General features: G+C 41.0%; 1 protein-coding gene and 1 non-coding gene across 2 annotated transcripts in view; one reads left to right on the forward strand and one right to left on the reverse strand.

The window, feature by feature from the left end:
- The window catches only part of LOC143358451 (uncharacterized), a 255,773-nt gene that overhangs the window by 91,578 nt on the left and 149,721 nt on the right, over window positions 1–14,474 (reverse strand). Inside the window, exon 4 of the mRNA XM_076795620.1 lies at window positions 8,018–8,096. Coding sequence (XP_076651735.1) covers window positions 8,018–8,096 — 79 coding nt within the window. The remainder of the gene's footprint in view (window positions 1–8,017; window positions 8,097–14,474) is intronic.
- Trnam-cau (transfer RNA methionine (anticodon CAU)) lies at window positions 7,619–7,690 on the forward strand. Its single transcript has one exon. It is a non-coding gene; the product is annotated as a tRNA-Met (tRNA).

Here is a 14,474-nt window from a genome sequence, read left to right on the forward strand (position 1 = left end):
GCACGAAGGACGTTATCGTCCTCGCCGGCACGCAACCCGCAAAAAGACGAATCCGTGAACGAAATCCCGTTTCTTGTCGATCGAACCTTTTCCTTCTCTATCTAGCCTACGAAAGACCACCGGCGAGAAGAACACGGAGAAGAAGAAGAAGAAGAAAACGAAGAAAACAACACCGAGAAAGGTGTTCGATCTCGAGCAGTAGACCGAAATGTCCTGAGCGTGTCTCCCCGCGCGGGAGCCTATCAGCGAGCAGGTAAAACCGGAATGTGTTCTGCTCTGTTGGGGGCTGCAGGTAACCCGGCAGCTCAGACAAGACCTCGGGTAACACCTCAGGTGAGAGACCAGGTGGGAGACCAGGTAGGGAACGAGACGAAGACGGCGAACATATTTTCGCGGCTGCTGATGCATTATCCGTCAGACGTCTGCGACGGATAGCGTCGCGTCGGGAAACGTCGATAGTCTTTTTCCGCGAAGTCCCGGGCTCCCTTCACACACTCCCGGTTTTTCCTCTCTCGCGACCGTTTTCTTCTTCCTACTCTTCCGCTTTCTTCTTCGACGAGATTTTCGCGCGGCCATTCAGTGCCACAGCTCGACCAGAAAACCGGGACTTTTCTTGAGCCAGCCTGTAATTTTCTGTCATCGGTGCTTCGCGATTGTTCTGCCATTTTGCGGGAGCTGGGTGGGAGCTGGTGATCCAGCTTCGTCCGATGCTGATCGGTAAACCGATCTTCAAAATTTTGAAAGATTTACAACACTGAACCTACCGCGGCCGATCAAATTGACCTTTTCAAACTTCTGCGTGCAATTTCGTACGTACAACATTATCACATCGCTATTTTTCTTTACGACTTTTCTTAACCCTTTGAGCGCTGAGTTGTGCGACGTTAAGCGTGTGTTGTGGACCGCCTACTTTTTACAACGAATCACTCGCTGGGCTGCCTACTTTTTACGACGAAGCGCATGCTGGGCTGATTAAAATTTCAATGCAAAATATGTTGATTGTAGCTGAAATAATTTGAGCAGTGTCCGCAAAAACCTTAACAGAACCATTTATTTCATTAAGCAATAATAACATGAACAATATAAAAAAAAAATAAATGGCCCAATTTGAATGGCTGTGTGAGAACCCATATATGTGTTCATGGCCCAAATTGAATGGCGGTGTGGAACCCATATATGCGTTCATAGCGCTCAAAGGGTTAAAGTATGTATACAATGTATTTTTCAGCATTTATTTCTCGTTTTATTTTTTTTTTCCAAAAAATATATGTATCTTGTCCTACCACAGGATAATATGGTATTTACTCTTCTAAACCTAAACAATGAGTATAAAAGAAAGACTATTCTCAAAGCGGCGTGGCCAACTCAAATTAATGAGTCGCCTTATTGAATGAGACTTATTGAACGATATTATTGCAATTATATAAAAATACATTTGTATCGTCGTTTTACGGAAGTTGTTCATCTACTAATTCATTCAGCAACAAATTGACTATTATCTACGTTTAACGTATTACCCCTTAGCACTCGAATGGCGAGTGTAAGGCGCCACTAAAAATTGTTGTATCATTATTCAAAATATTTGTGACATTATTAAATTTGTTTGTGTTTAATAAATTACTAAACATTTCAGTACTCTACGAGCAAATTGCGCCATTTTCGTATGTATAGCATGAAAAAAAAAAATATATATATAGAAGGGAAATATTCTAGGTCGGAAGAAATGTTCCGTTTTAGAGTTAAAGTGGCTTCGAGTGCAAAGGGTTAACAATAACTTTTTTTAAGGACCGGTCATTTTGACCAAGCGCGGTAGGAACAGGTACACAAGAAGTGTCGGTAGGTTTAGTGTTAAAATTGTCAAAGGAGGAGGTTGCAGTACCTTGTAAACGATGCATACAATTTGTATTTCGCATGACGATCTGCAATTATTATCAATATTTACGGAGGATACTAGGTCTTTGTACCGAGGTAGCGTAAAGGTTTAGAGTTTCAAGGAAATGAATGGCTGATTAAAGTTCGTCAAATGTTGAAGAGCATTTCAGAAAGCTCGTACCCATAAACGCATCAAATCCGCGGTCCATCCGCCACAAGGACCCCAGGCCAGTTAATAAATCGCACGCGGCGCGGCGGTAGTAGAATGGCCGATTAAAACGTGAAGCGTTCAGAGGAGAGTATAATAATGCTCCCAGAAAAATATCGCGGTCATGTTCGCTTGTCCTGACAGACAGGGCCAGCGTACACCGGCCGGTGATTTTACTGTCCCGTGGTCAGCAGCTGTGTTAACCGGACAACAACTTCGCCTGGTCCCAAGATGCCTTGTCGCTAAATGACGTGACGTTCTAAAGCCGACAATTTCGCGAATACGTCTGACGGACAATGGGTATACGTGCGTCTGATGAAGTGGACAGCTGCTGCGTGTACAAGCAATTATTTTCATCGGTCGCGGGGAACGCGGTTCAAACGAGATTTCGTTTATCCGTGCCATTATTCCCCGCTGCCGAGATTTATTCATTACCATTGTTCTCGCTCCCCAATGAAAATTCGCCGGGCACGACCGTGGCGTCTGATTTTGATATCGTTTTAACTACTGTTTCCGCGAAGATCCCCGGCGAATAATAGGATCGCGTAACGTTTTAAATATTTAAGACGATCCGTGGCGACTTTTGTCGCTGTACTCTATTCTAGAAAAATGTTCTGAGCCTTCTGTTTAACCCCTTGGCTTTTCCTTTAAACCGAAATAAAATTAAATTTTGTTGTAGTTGATATATATATATATATATATATATATATATATATATATATATTCTCTGGAGAAAACATAGGGATACAATAAATATAAATTATCTTTTTTTTCGCATGAAATTCTGAACGATAAAGAATTTCTAATCATTATAATAACAAAATAAATAGTCCTGCAAGGGGTTAACATGAACTGCTCCAGTGTCTCATAACACTGTGCTGATGTTTATTTCATTATTTATTAATCCGTTTTTCTGATCTTCAGTGTCTGGTACAACCTATACAAATTTTTAACGAATTAGGAATAAATCGAATAATTTAATAATGAATTTTATCAAGTGATCTATTTTTCTATTTAACAAGAAACTCTTGAATGTCTCATAAGCTTGTCGTGATATTAAAAAGTTGTTACTAATTTTGTTTACTTAATATAAACATCCTCTATTTAACAAAAAACACAATTTCTTAAGGTTTGTCCAATGTTGCCTATACAAATTTTTAGTAAATAAAAAACAATAACAGAACGTGTTAAACATTCCAGGCAACCAATAATGAATTTTACTATTTTAATACCACGACAGGAAATGCTTAGAAACGGAGCAGCGATAAAAATGATCGGCGTAGAATAGGATGTTTTCAATTAGGAGCAAATTTTTCTTCCAGACGGATTTTCCAGTAATCATTCGATTCCTCTATTCACGTCGATTCGCTACACGACTGAAATTCAAATCAAAAGCATCCCCTCGCTCGCGCGGAACATTTAAAAAGTCGATAATTCCGTGCGTCTCCCGCATCGAGTCACCGCCATTTCTTTTTATGCATTCGCGTCTGCATGCATGTGCAGATTTTAATACTCCGCGACACATACATCCATTCGAATGTCGCGGCTTACCGCCGGATAACTTTGAAACCGTATTAGCGACATGTTATGCGTTCCGTGTCGAAATGTTTCAGACATTACCAACAAATTCCCAAAGAGAACGAGCAAAATTTATCATCGAACGTCCATCGCCTGTGAATGCGCGCGTTTCGATCGCTGCAAACATTCAAACGAATTTTGATACTTTGTGGAGAGTATCCGATGATTTGAAATGATTTTACGCGAATCAGAATTTTCCTTTTAATGTCATCATTAGGCTACCGATGTTTATGCAATTTTCCATTGTTGTAGGAAAATTTTAATAAAGTGGACTCAAATGAAATTTTATTTCCAGTGGTAGTTGCCATTGTAGATCCGAGATAAATAGAAATCGTACTAAATTCTATTGAATTTTATCACTTTTGGACATATCCAGATGCCATAAATGCATAAATGTCATTATAAACTCGCAAAATTGATAGTCTTCGACTATAAACTATAGGCACCTAAAAAAGATAAGAATAATAATCACTAACCGCGGATTTTGTGCACACGTGACAGAAACGAGTGCAATTTAACCCTCCGAGTGTGGTGTCTGGGTCCATTTTGACCCAGAGTAGATTTTGACTACAGAGTCCATCTGTAGTTGCAGGACTCGCATCCAAAATAAAATTTCGATTGATTAATCATTTTATAATTGAAGAATTGATTAATAATAAAAAGAAAGTCTCGCAAGAGCACAACGAGCGCGAACCGTGAGGAAACAGTTCGGGCGAGCAACATCCTGCTGTAACAATAATCCGCAGCGAGCAGGGCGACACATTGCCGCTTCGAGCGCGATTCATTTAATTAAAACCAACAGACAGCTGATTCACGGGGCTAACGTTAACGACGGAACGCTCTCCGGCGGCCGTTCAGGATCGCGCGCAGATAAAACGGCGATGCGGAGGATCGCTCGCTTCCGCAGGGAGAACCGAGGCGTCCCGTATCGCATGATCTGAAGAAAACGAGGCAACCAACTCTCCCAGGCAGCTGTGAAAGTCCGCAGGAGCAAACTGGGACCGAAACACCGATTGTTCAGAGGGGACGCTGTCTTCCGTCCGCGATAGTCGAGGTATTCCGCGCGGAGCGGAGCCGACGATGGTAAAAGCAGCGCGAATTGTTAAAATTTAACGGGGCCGCCGCGCCGTTTTCCGCGGAAATATTTTCGGCGAGAGAATGAATTTTCCAGCGGCCCGTGACGTCCCGAAAATTCGTAATCCGCACCCCCTCGTTCGAAGCGACGCGATTGTTGTTCCCGCGTAATGTTTCTCGCGATTAAACCGATTGTCCGAGGAATCGCCGGTCGATTTACCTGCGAAATCGCCCGCGAGAATATTCCGCCGTTTATCACTGTGGAAGAAGCTGTGCAGCAGTGCTCACTTCAATTTGCAAAGTCTGGCATCGGGGAGTGAAGTTCTTAACAATGAAACCGTTCAAATAATAATGCAGGCCGATTCGAGCATCGAATCGAAGATAGCTCCGAATAAAAGATTCGGTTCCATTAATACGTATGTATCGATTCCCATATTATCCGAGCCCAAATAATGCAGTTACTATAACTGCGTGGTATTTCGAAGTTCCAGTTTAAATATTGAATGAATCTCTAGACCAGTCTGACGAGCACAGACTGCAGACTGAAAATGTTTCTGGATATCTATTGGTGACCCAATGCTTTCCGGAAAAGCTGAAAGACATTCAGCTATTGCCTGTACGCCGCATAACTATTGAACCAGTGAATTCCTCGCCTTAAAACTACGATTTTTGGCATTTTCGCGTCAAGATGTACAGGATTATGTATTGAAAAGTGAAAAACTTCTGGGTTGTCAAGGTGAAGTTTATACGATGATAGATATTAACCAAAATTGTCATCGAACGAAGCCGATCCGGAGGAACGGATTAGAAATCGGTGCAGTACACGCGCCGGTGTGCGCGGTTTGTTGTAAAATTGTTGATGGTTCTGGTCGATTGTGTTAGTTGCACCGATGAAAAATGACGTTCTTCTCGGCGTTACCGAAATCTCTAATGTCGCGCGGGACTTGGCAACCGGCCCGACCTCACGGATCACATGCTAGACGAGAAAGTTGGGTAGCAAGCCGCGCATAAATCTTTGGCCATGAGACCAGCGAGAGAGGCAGAGAGAGAGAGAGAGAGAGAGAGAGAAAGAGGAAAATCGCGCTTTATTTGAAGGGCCGTTGCCGGTTTATGCCGTCGTCGTTGCCGGGCTGAACGGGGAATCGCCTTAAGAACAACGGCCAAACAAATGCTAAACTCGATATAACTAGCTTTCTACGGTGTTGAGCTTTCTCGCGTGGGCGGCGACGTGCTGAAAACGTGTTTTACGGGACGTACGTGACCATGAAATTGCGAGGGTCTCGAGAGCCCGAGCGAAACTCGCGGCCCCGGAGATGAAACAGCGATAATCGAGTGTTAATCCTACCGTGCATGCGATTGTTTAACATTCGGGATGATTAAGCTGATGCGAAACTTTGTCTCACCCCCCCTCCCGCTATTCTACGAGGCCGGGGAACTCTTGGCAACGAATGATTGCTCGAGCCTTTTAGGGGTTCCAAGATCTATAGGAACTCCTGTTAGCATGTTCACGGTCGATTAATGTTATGTATATTCTACACGGTATCAACGAAATGCTCCGTTATCCCGCGTGTACGTTCGTAGAACCAGATAAGTTCGGCTTTGCTAATTTAATGGGATAACTTCGTTCACACCCCAGCTGGGACCAATGTGTGCTTTTTGTTTCGTGGACGTCTTTTGCTCGATACCGTACGGTTATTCTATTACGCTTGATTGCAAAAACTTGTTATCATTCAAAGGCTGTTTCTCTGTTTGCGCAGACAGTTCATTTCTACTCTTCACATTTCATCCGGAACTATTTTTACTCGAAAACCACACAGTTCTTCCGATGTAGAATATTTTCATTCCATACGAGTTATTTCTTTTCAAGCATTACTCGTACAGTGTCTAAATCAGTGGCGGACACGGTAGGGGCCCCTGAGCTGCCTCCTTCCCCCACTACCGTCTCTTGCGTGCAGCGCGCATCTTCGCTGCGCAGGGGTGCCTCGTGTATGTGGATAGACAGCATAAGCTACACACGTGTCGGCTGACGTACGAGGGTGGGGGGCACGAGTCACCGCTGCGCAGCGAAGGTGCGCGCTGAACGAAAGAGACGTTGGTGGGGGAAGCAGGTAGCTCAGGGGCCCCTACCGTGCCCACCACTGATTGGGTGGAAGAATTGGTGGGGGAAGCGTTTTGCCTGCAACAGGCATAAACTACCGCTCAAAAGTATCCGGACACTCTGCGGTTGATACGTCGATGAATCTCGTATTTAATTTTAGTGTAGTATTGGTAAATTCCACATACGTAATTTTTAATTTAAAACGTTAGATATTTCATAAGAAACTAATAAAAATCGATTTTAGTCACTATTTTAGGCACCGAAATAACTTTTATGCAATGCTAATACATATTTCGCAAGTGTCCGCATACTTTTGAGCGGTAGTGTACGTGCTCATCACTGATCTAAATATTCTAATAAATTTTAGCGGGGCTGGAGTTTATTCAGTGAAATTCTAATTTATATTGATTTGTGGATATAATTTTGGATTTGAATTTAAAGAATGTTGGAGCTTCCAAGTGTGCCCAACACAATATTGGACACGCCATTGTTGGTGAATTTCTCATTGGCGCTAGTGCACATATAGTATACATTTATTTGTGGAATAACCTCAATCTGTCTATTTATTCGAAGAATGAAGAAAATCATCTGTCTTAATAATAAATAATTTTATAAAAAAAAGAGGTGAGCTTGAAGCGATTTTTGTTGCAGTCCTATTTGAATGATCAGCAGTTTGATTTCATTTTTGATAATTTTTGAAAGTAAGGAAAACATTTAAATATTCTTGTCTGTACACGGTACACAGTATATCAACTCTAAATACTATTATAGCGAGAGGGTAGCATATCAGCAGAGTGGCGCAGTGGAAGCGTGCTGGGCCCATAACCCAGAGGTCCGTGGATCGAAACCACGCTCTGCTAAGAGGGTTGTTCCTATTTTCATTTTGTTATTTTTAAACAATATTTCATATATCTGTCTTGCAGTACCCATAATCAATACCCAGTAACAAAATTACCCGAATTGTTCTCACTCTTCTTTCACACAGAAGCATCTTGGAAGAAAAAAAAATGGATTGTTCAGCTTTGAATCCTGATTGGATCCGGAAGCTTCAAAAGGAGCTTCAAAATGTGCCCAGACTTATTGTTGTAATCAAGACGGTGATTTGTATCAGCGGTATAATGATCGTAGCTCTTGTCAATATGCAACTGAATGAAGATTAGCAGTAAATTCATTTTCAAGAAACTTACCAATCGTTGCCAGTTTTGGTCACGTTCTGTCGTTTGCGTCCAGTCTGATGAGGTTTCGGCTCGGCCACCATGTTGACATCTGAAAAACAAAAGAGAGTAACATTAAAGCATTAGCCACATGGCATTGTTTCGTCAAAACTTACAAGCAATCTATTATTGCCACCTCGCACCGTTTTAAAAGATAATATTCCTCTGAACCCTCCACGAGGATTTTTATAAATAAACGTGGCAAGGTCACGTGTTTCACAAAGAACTGAATATCGACATTCGAACAACTAAACAGATCGATGTTCGTTCTCAAGCAGTTAAAAAGTGAATCCAAAGTTTAAAATATTCGGCGTGTTTTCTAAATTGTTACTCTTACGTCTTAATACATAATAATTTGCATTTATAATGCAAAATTTTGCCGGTTCAGAAGAAGCAATAAATATGAAAAAGATTCGTGACACGTATTTTTCCAAAAGCTTCAAGGGAACTGAAAATTTGTATCATTATGCACGGCGACAATAAAAGTAGAGGCACCGTCGTCAATAAAAGGGGAGACATTGCCGCGTGTAATCGCGACAGCGCGCAGTCTGTCTTGCCCATAATGGCCGGCGCGAATTAATAAACCGTACTGTTGCAGGAGGGCTCAACGTGTCCGCAAACAGTTATTAATTTCGTCCCTTTGCGGCGCGTCCCTGTGTCGCGCCGGATAGCGCTAAGGTGGATAATGGATGCGTTCGAGTGATCAGAACAGTTGAGCCGTTGTGTCAGCGAAATATCCATTCTTCCGGCCGAGGATGGGAAAAAATGAACGGGAAACAGCTCTCGATAGACTTCTGTAATAATTCTGCGACGCGAGCCCGGAATATCAAACTATGCAACAATGTTGCTATCCGAATCTGTGCTCTGGACTTAGTTTCTTAGATTTTAGTTAAAAAACATTAGTATACACATATTATTTTTATTTTGTAACGTTTTGCTTTATGTTTAATATTATCATCTGTACTTATTTCATGTTTTATGCTGGATCTAGTTTCGACATGGTCATTAAAAAGAATATTTAATGTAATTACATTAAATTCATCTACAAATCGAGTATAAAAGCATTGGGAAACACTTAACCCTTTGCACTCGAAGCTACTTTAACTCCAAAACGAAACATTTCTTAAGACCTAGAATATTTCCCTTGTATATATTTCTTTTATGTTAACATATGAAAATGGTGTAATTCACTCGTACAATACTGAAGTGTTTAGTAATTTATTACATACAAAAAAATTTAATAAACAATATTTTGAATAACGATACAGCAATTTTTAATGGCGCCTTACAGTCGCCATTCGAGGGTTAATAGATAGCAAACATTGAAAGGATATTTTCCTGTGCGTTTACTCAATGATTCAAAATCTAGGAAAATAAATAAAAATTCCGTGTCCTAGTGAATAATGTAATTCCTAGTAAAGTACGGGGAATAAGAGGATCTAATTATAGTAGATCTGAAGAAGGCATAACGCAAGGCTTCATTAAAGATGATTTTCCAGCATGACGCTCGCAGGCCTGACCGGTAAACCGCAAACATTACCCGGCGGCCTGGTTAGTTCTGTATCACCGAAAATGATGATTCTCTGCTGACAGCGAGTACAAACATAATCTTAGACGCGGTACACAGCCAGCTGACTCTAGTGGGTGTGCAACCACTACGAGACCCAACACAGAGAGAGAGAGAGAGAGAGACTCATCCTTTGTGTAACCTAACCAAACACGTCCTACAAAGCTCCGAGAGGATGGCTGCGCGCGGGAACGCATCGACGCTAAAACTTCCCTCGATTATCCTGCTACTTTGTAGACTGTCCCCGGAAATTGTTTTGCGTATAGTACTCGCGTCAAGTGGCCTCTGCGTGTCTTTATGAGTCTCGCTTCGGTGGCTGTCGTTTCAAGCCACCGACCGTCATTTTACGGCCCTGCTGGAAATACAAAGTGGCTGGCGGTCCGTTACATATTTTCCGATTTTTAGATCCCTAATGAGTACAGCCGAGTGGTAGCAGAGCGGTAGCAGAGCCATTCGCATAACCGCGTGTCCCCGTTACAGAGGAGTTTCGAATAATCCAGCTTGTACGCAATTAGACATTCATCAGAACTGTTCAAACAAAAGGGCCTCGTCGGACATTTTCGAGACGATCATTCAATTGAGTGGCACTTTTCTCCTTGAATGCGAAGCATTCATTTTTTAAATGTTTGTTCCGAAATAGAAAATTGTCATTTTTCCCCCGTAGCTTCTCTATGACAATATTCGTTGCAAGGAAAACATTCATGTCCTGTTTGTTGTTTTTCGTGTAAAAATATTCTTCGGTAGAAAACATATTTATGTTTGCTATAGTTTTCGTATAAAAACGTCAACTGCAGAAATAGAATTTTCTCTTTACCCGAAAGATTCATATAAAAATGTTTATCGCTCAGAAACGTATTAGTTTCTCGTATAGAAATGTTCAACTGTTGACAACGCGTTTATTTTTCATGTAAAGTTTTCGTATAAAAATGTTCTGCAATGGAAAACACATTTATTTGTCAGTTGAAGTTTTCACGCACTAACAATGTTAGTTGCCAGAAAACATATTCATGTTTCTGTGAATGTTTCCGTAGAGAAAGGTTAAATGCAAGAGAAGACGTAAAATTTTTGTATAAAAATATAACTGCACGAGCAGTGTAATTTGCTGTACAGCAGAAATGTTCATTTCAAATTATACCTAGGACAGTATTTATTCAAAATTTCATACGAATTGAGAGAAAAACGAGAAAGTTTGTACAGTATCAAATTTATCGCAAAATGAATTTCACGAAAAATACGCGAGGCGAATAAAACATAATGTAAAGCGCCGTGATTTTGTAATGTGAAAGAGATGAAAAATATATTTTCGAACCGTTCAAGGTTCACCTAAAAAAGCATCAATGAAAATCTCTAGATTCGCTGCTTCATTTCCTAGAAAATAATGTAACAGAATAATCTAACTTCTCAACTCCTTAATAACTAGGAACACATTTTCTTATTCATCAAATCTGACATTAATGAACGATTACCGACCGGTAATTGGTGACTAGAATGGGGACAAAATATTATACTAAAATGTGTTTGGTCTCAGGCGTGCGTTTCGGTATAGAAAAAGAAGACTTGAAAAATTAATTTCAACAGAAACCAGCAAATATTTTGGTGAAAAGAACATTTTTAAACTGTGACGTGAATATGTGGGGTATTATTTTCAGCGAGGCCTTATATTGCAGTAATAATCGCGGCCGTTTTTAAAAATCATATCCCTGTTTTGACTGTATCGCGAGCATACTCCGATAATCCGGGATATTCGATAAATTCGACATTGCCGACGTTCCGAGGCTGTCAGATTATCGAAATTTTTACCGTAATTCGGATAATCGAGGATCCCCTCAATTAGCAAACGTGCGTGTACAAATCAATAGTTTCGGATTATGCAACGCGTTATCATGAAATGCGGATAAAAGTATGTTTAAATTCATTTTGCACGGCGATTCGAATCCTTGAAAAAAAATACACTCATCAATGCTCGCATTAAAAGCAAGCATTCCAGAATATTAATATTCGTTGCGGAAAAATATGTAACTAAATTCTACTAATAATGTACACAAAATTCCGGTAATGCTCCCGGTTAAAGAATTCATAAAAAATGTTGCGTGCTAATGTACTGCTTTGTGGGAATAACAAAATAGATTTTATTTAAATTTTGTGCGATTTTTATTCTAATAGGTGATTGAATAATTAACATATACAATTATATATAATGTAACCATTTTTTAAACAATTTTCCGTGGATTTTTCCTCAGAATTTTTGAACTTTCGATGGCTGGATTTAAAGGTGTAAGACTGTACTGTACGATGAATCCATTTGGGTCCAAAGAAAAATTCGAAATTATATCGAAAAATCAAATTTTGATCGGTAGGTCGGAAGAAACAATTTTAAAATCCGCACCCGCAGAAATTTTCGATGTTCCGAGCACTCAAATTAAAGTTGAAAGACCGCTCTTTATGGCAGATCCATTTAGGTTTAGTCAAATTAGAGATCACGTTGTAAAAATCGACAAACCCCCGTTCAAAGGAGTAACGATTTTCGTGTAGGATTTTTACGTCCCTCTGAATAAATTTTAAAACGTGTCCCCGTGGAAATTTTCGAAGTTCCGAGGACGCGAATCAAAGCGGAAATGTCGCACATTATGATAAATCCATTCGGAAAGGAAAGATGCAACAGCACGCGGACGGGCCCGCGTAAATGCAAATAATTCGGCGCGTCGATAACGGTTGACAGCCAGCAGTTCCCTGTAATCATCGTCGAAAATATTAACTTCGGAATCGGGCGAAAATTTATCGCGCGATGCGAACTTTAATGGAACCCGATCGGTAATTTCGTGCGTTCGGTCCGCGATACATAATTATTCGTTTCGACGTTGAAAACATTATGCCCGGCGCGCGGGGTGGGGGGTGACCGGCCGGCGCGTATTGCCGAATTTTTGTGTTTCCACTAATTCCCCGCGAGCAAATCTGCACGCGGATTCGATAACGTTCCGGCGGCGGAATATTAATGTCGGAGTAATTTCTGTTTTCTCTGGGAACGTAAACTAATCTCTCTGGTGGCACGCATCTACTTGCGTCGTTGTTTACTGATCGCACACAATGCCGGCCCGTCGTTGTAAATACAATACACGGACGTATATTAAGTTCGAATATTCGTCAGCAGTTGTCGCAAAGTTAGAATACATGAATTCGTTAATAGATGCTGCCACGCCTCCGTCCCATTAACGTGTTACACATCCGTTGATTAATATGGCGCGGCGAACGAATGGCGGCCGCGTAAAAAAAATACTTCTCCATAAAAGAAAATTCGATATTTCTTCCCGCGCGAATTTTTCACATTTTAAGGACTCCGATGAAAGCTGAAAGGCGATAGATCCGTATAGATTTTGAGTAAAATTAGAGATCGCATTAAAAATCGACGCACCCCTAGCCGCGGCTCGAAATGCTGACGATGGAATATTAAGGCGACTCTTCGAATCACAGGACCGTACTTTATAATGCATTTATTTAGAGTGAAATTAGACGTCACGTTAAAAATCAACATGTCGTAATCCGCAGTTCGAAAACGTGATGAGACTTGAAGGCTTCGAATAAAATTTGAAACACGTTCCCGCAGGAGTTTTTTAACTTTCGGGGGCTCGAATTGAAGCTGGAAGAGTGCACTACGCGATGGACCTAAATTAAGATGTGAAGCAAAATTAGAGATCGCGTTAAAAATCATCAAAGTCCGATCCACAGCTCGAGAAGGTGATAGGATATTAAGGTTGAATTAATTTTCAAGTATATTCCGTCGGGAATTTCTAAACTTTCGGAGGCTGAATTTAGACCGAACCAAGAAAGACCGTACTTTATAATGCATTTACATTAGAATTAAAGATCGCGTCAAAACCTCGGTCCCACAGTTCGAGTAAAACTCAGATTTTAAGGGGTTCGTTCAAGGTTCTAAAAACAATACACGTGTGTTAATTTCGAATATTCAGTCGACGCAAAGTTGGAATACATGAATTTGTTAATAGTAACCGCCATGTGTTCTCTGTAACGCTATACATTCGTTGATACTTCGCGGGGAACGAATGGCGGCCGCGAAATAAATACTTTTCCGCAACGGTGTTGTTTCCACGCGATATTTGCCAGCTTATGCGCGGAATGAAACGTCATACATATTCACTGTCCGTAAATTTATAACAACGGATGCCGGGGATTGATATTTTGTGGACCGACAAAATGATCCAAGGAGAATGCAAATTAAATTATAACGGGGAACATTTGCAATTTTTCGTTTAAATTACTGACAAAGAAAAAATTCATTAAAGGATTGAATCAATTTTCATACGAATCCCTGTGAGAATTTTTAAACTTTCGCGTACTCGAATTAAAGCTGAAAGATCGTATATTATGATAAATGTATAAAGGTTTAAAAGCAAATTGTCAATCATTTAAAAAAATTGTGACAGATGGCACAGAGGAAATCGATCGTCTATCGATCATTTTATGAGCGTCCGAGGACAGTACAGTGATTTCTCTGTATATGTCGCCAAGGATGATAAACGTCGCAGAATTATCCCCACTACCGCCAAGCTCGAGAGGCCTCGGACGCCGAGAAGTGTAAACATAACACGGCAAGACCCGTGTTGTTTACGTGTATCGAGAATTCGCTGTATTTGGCTGGACTTTCGAATTCTTTGGGAGAGCCCGAAGGTTCGTCCTTCAATTCTCCCGCGGGCCAAGCGAAATTTCACGTTTCGCGGAAGTTGGCACGTGTCGAGCTCGAAGGAAATCAGAAGCAGGCTCGCTTAACTGCGTTGAAACAGCCAGACGGCCCGATAAGAGTTATCTCTTGGACCCCGGCGCTACCTAAAACAGACCGGTGTCGACGAC

Source organism: Halictus rubicundus, chromosome 1 (assembly GCF_050948215.1).
Source record: "Halictus rubicundus isolate RS-2024b chromosome 1, iyHalRubi1_principal, whole genome shotgun sequence".
Taxonomy (NCBI): Eukaryota; Metazoa; Arthropoda; class Insecta; order Hymenoptera; family Halictidae; genus Halictus; species Halictus rubicundus.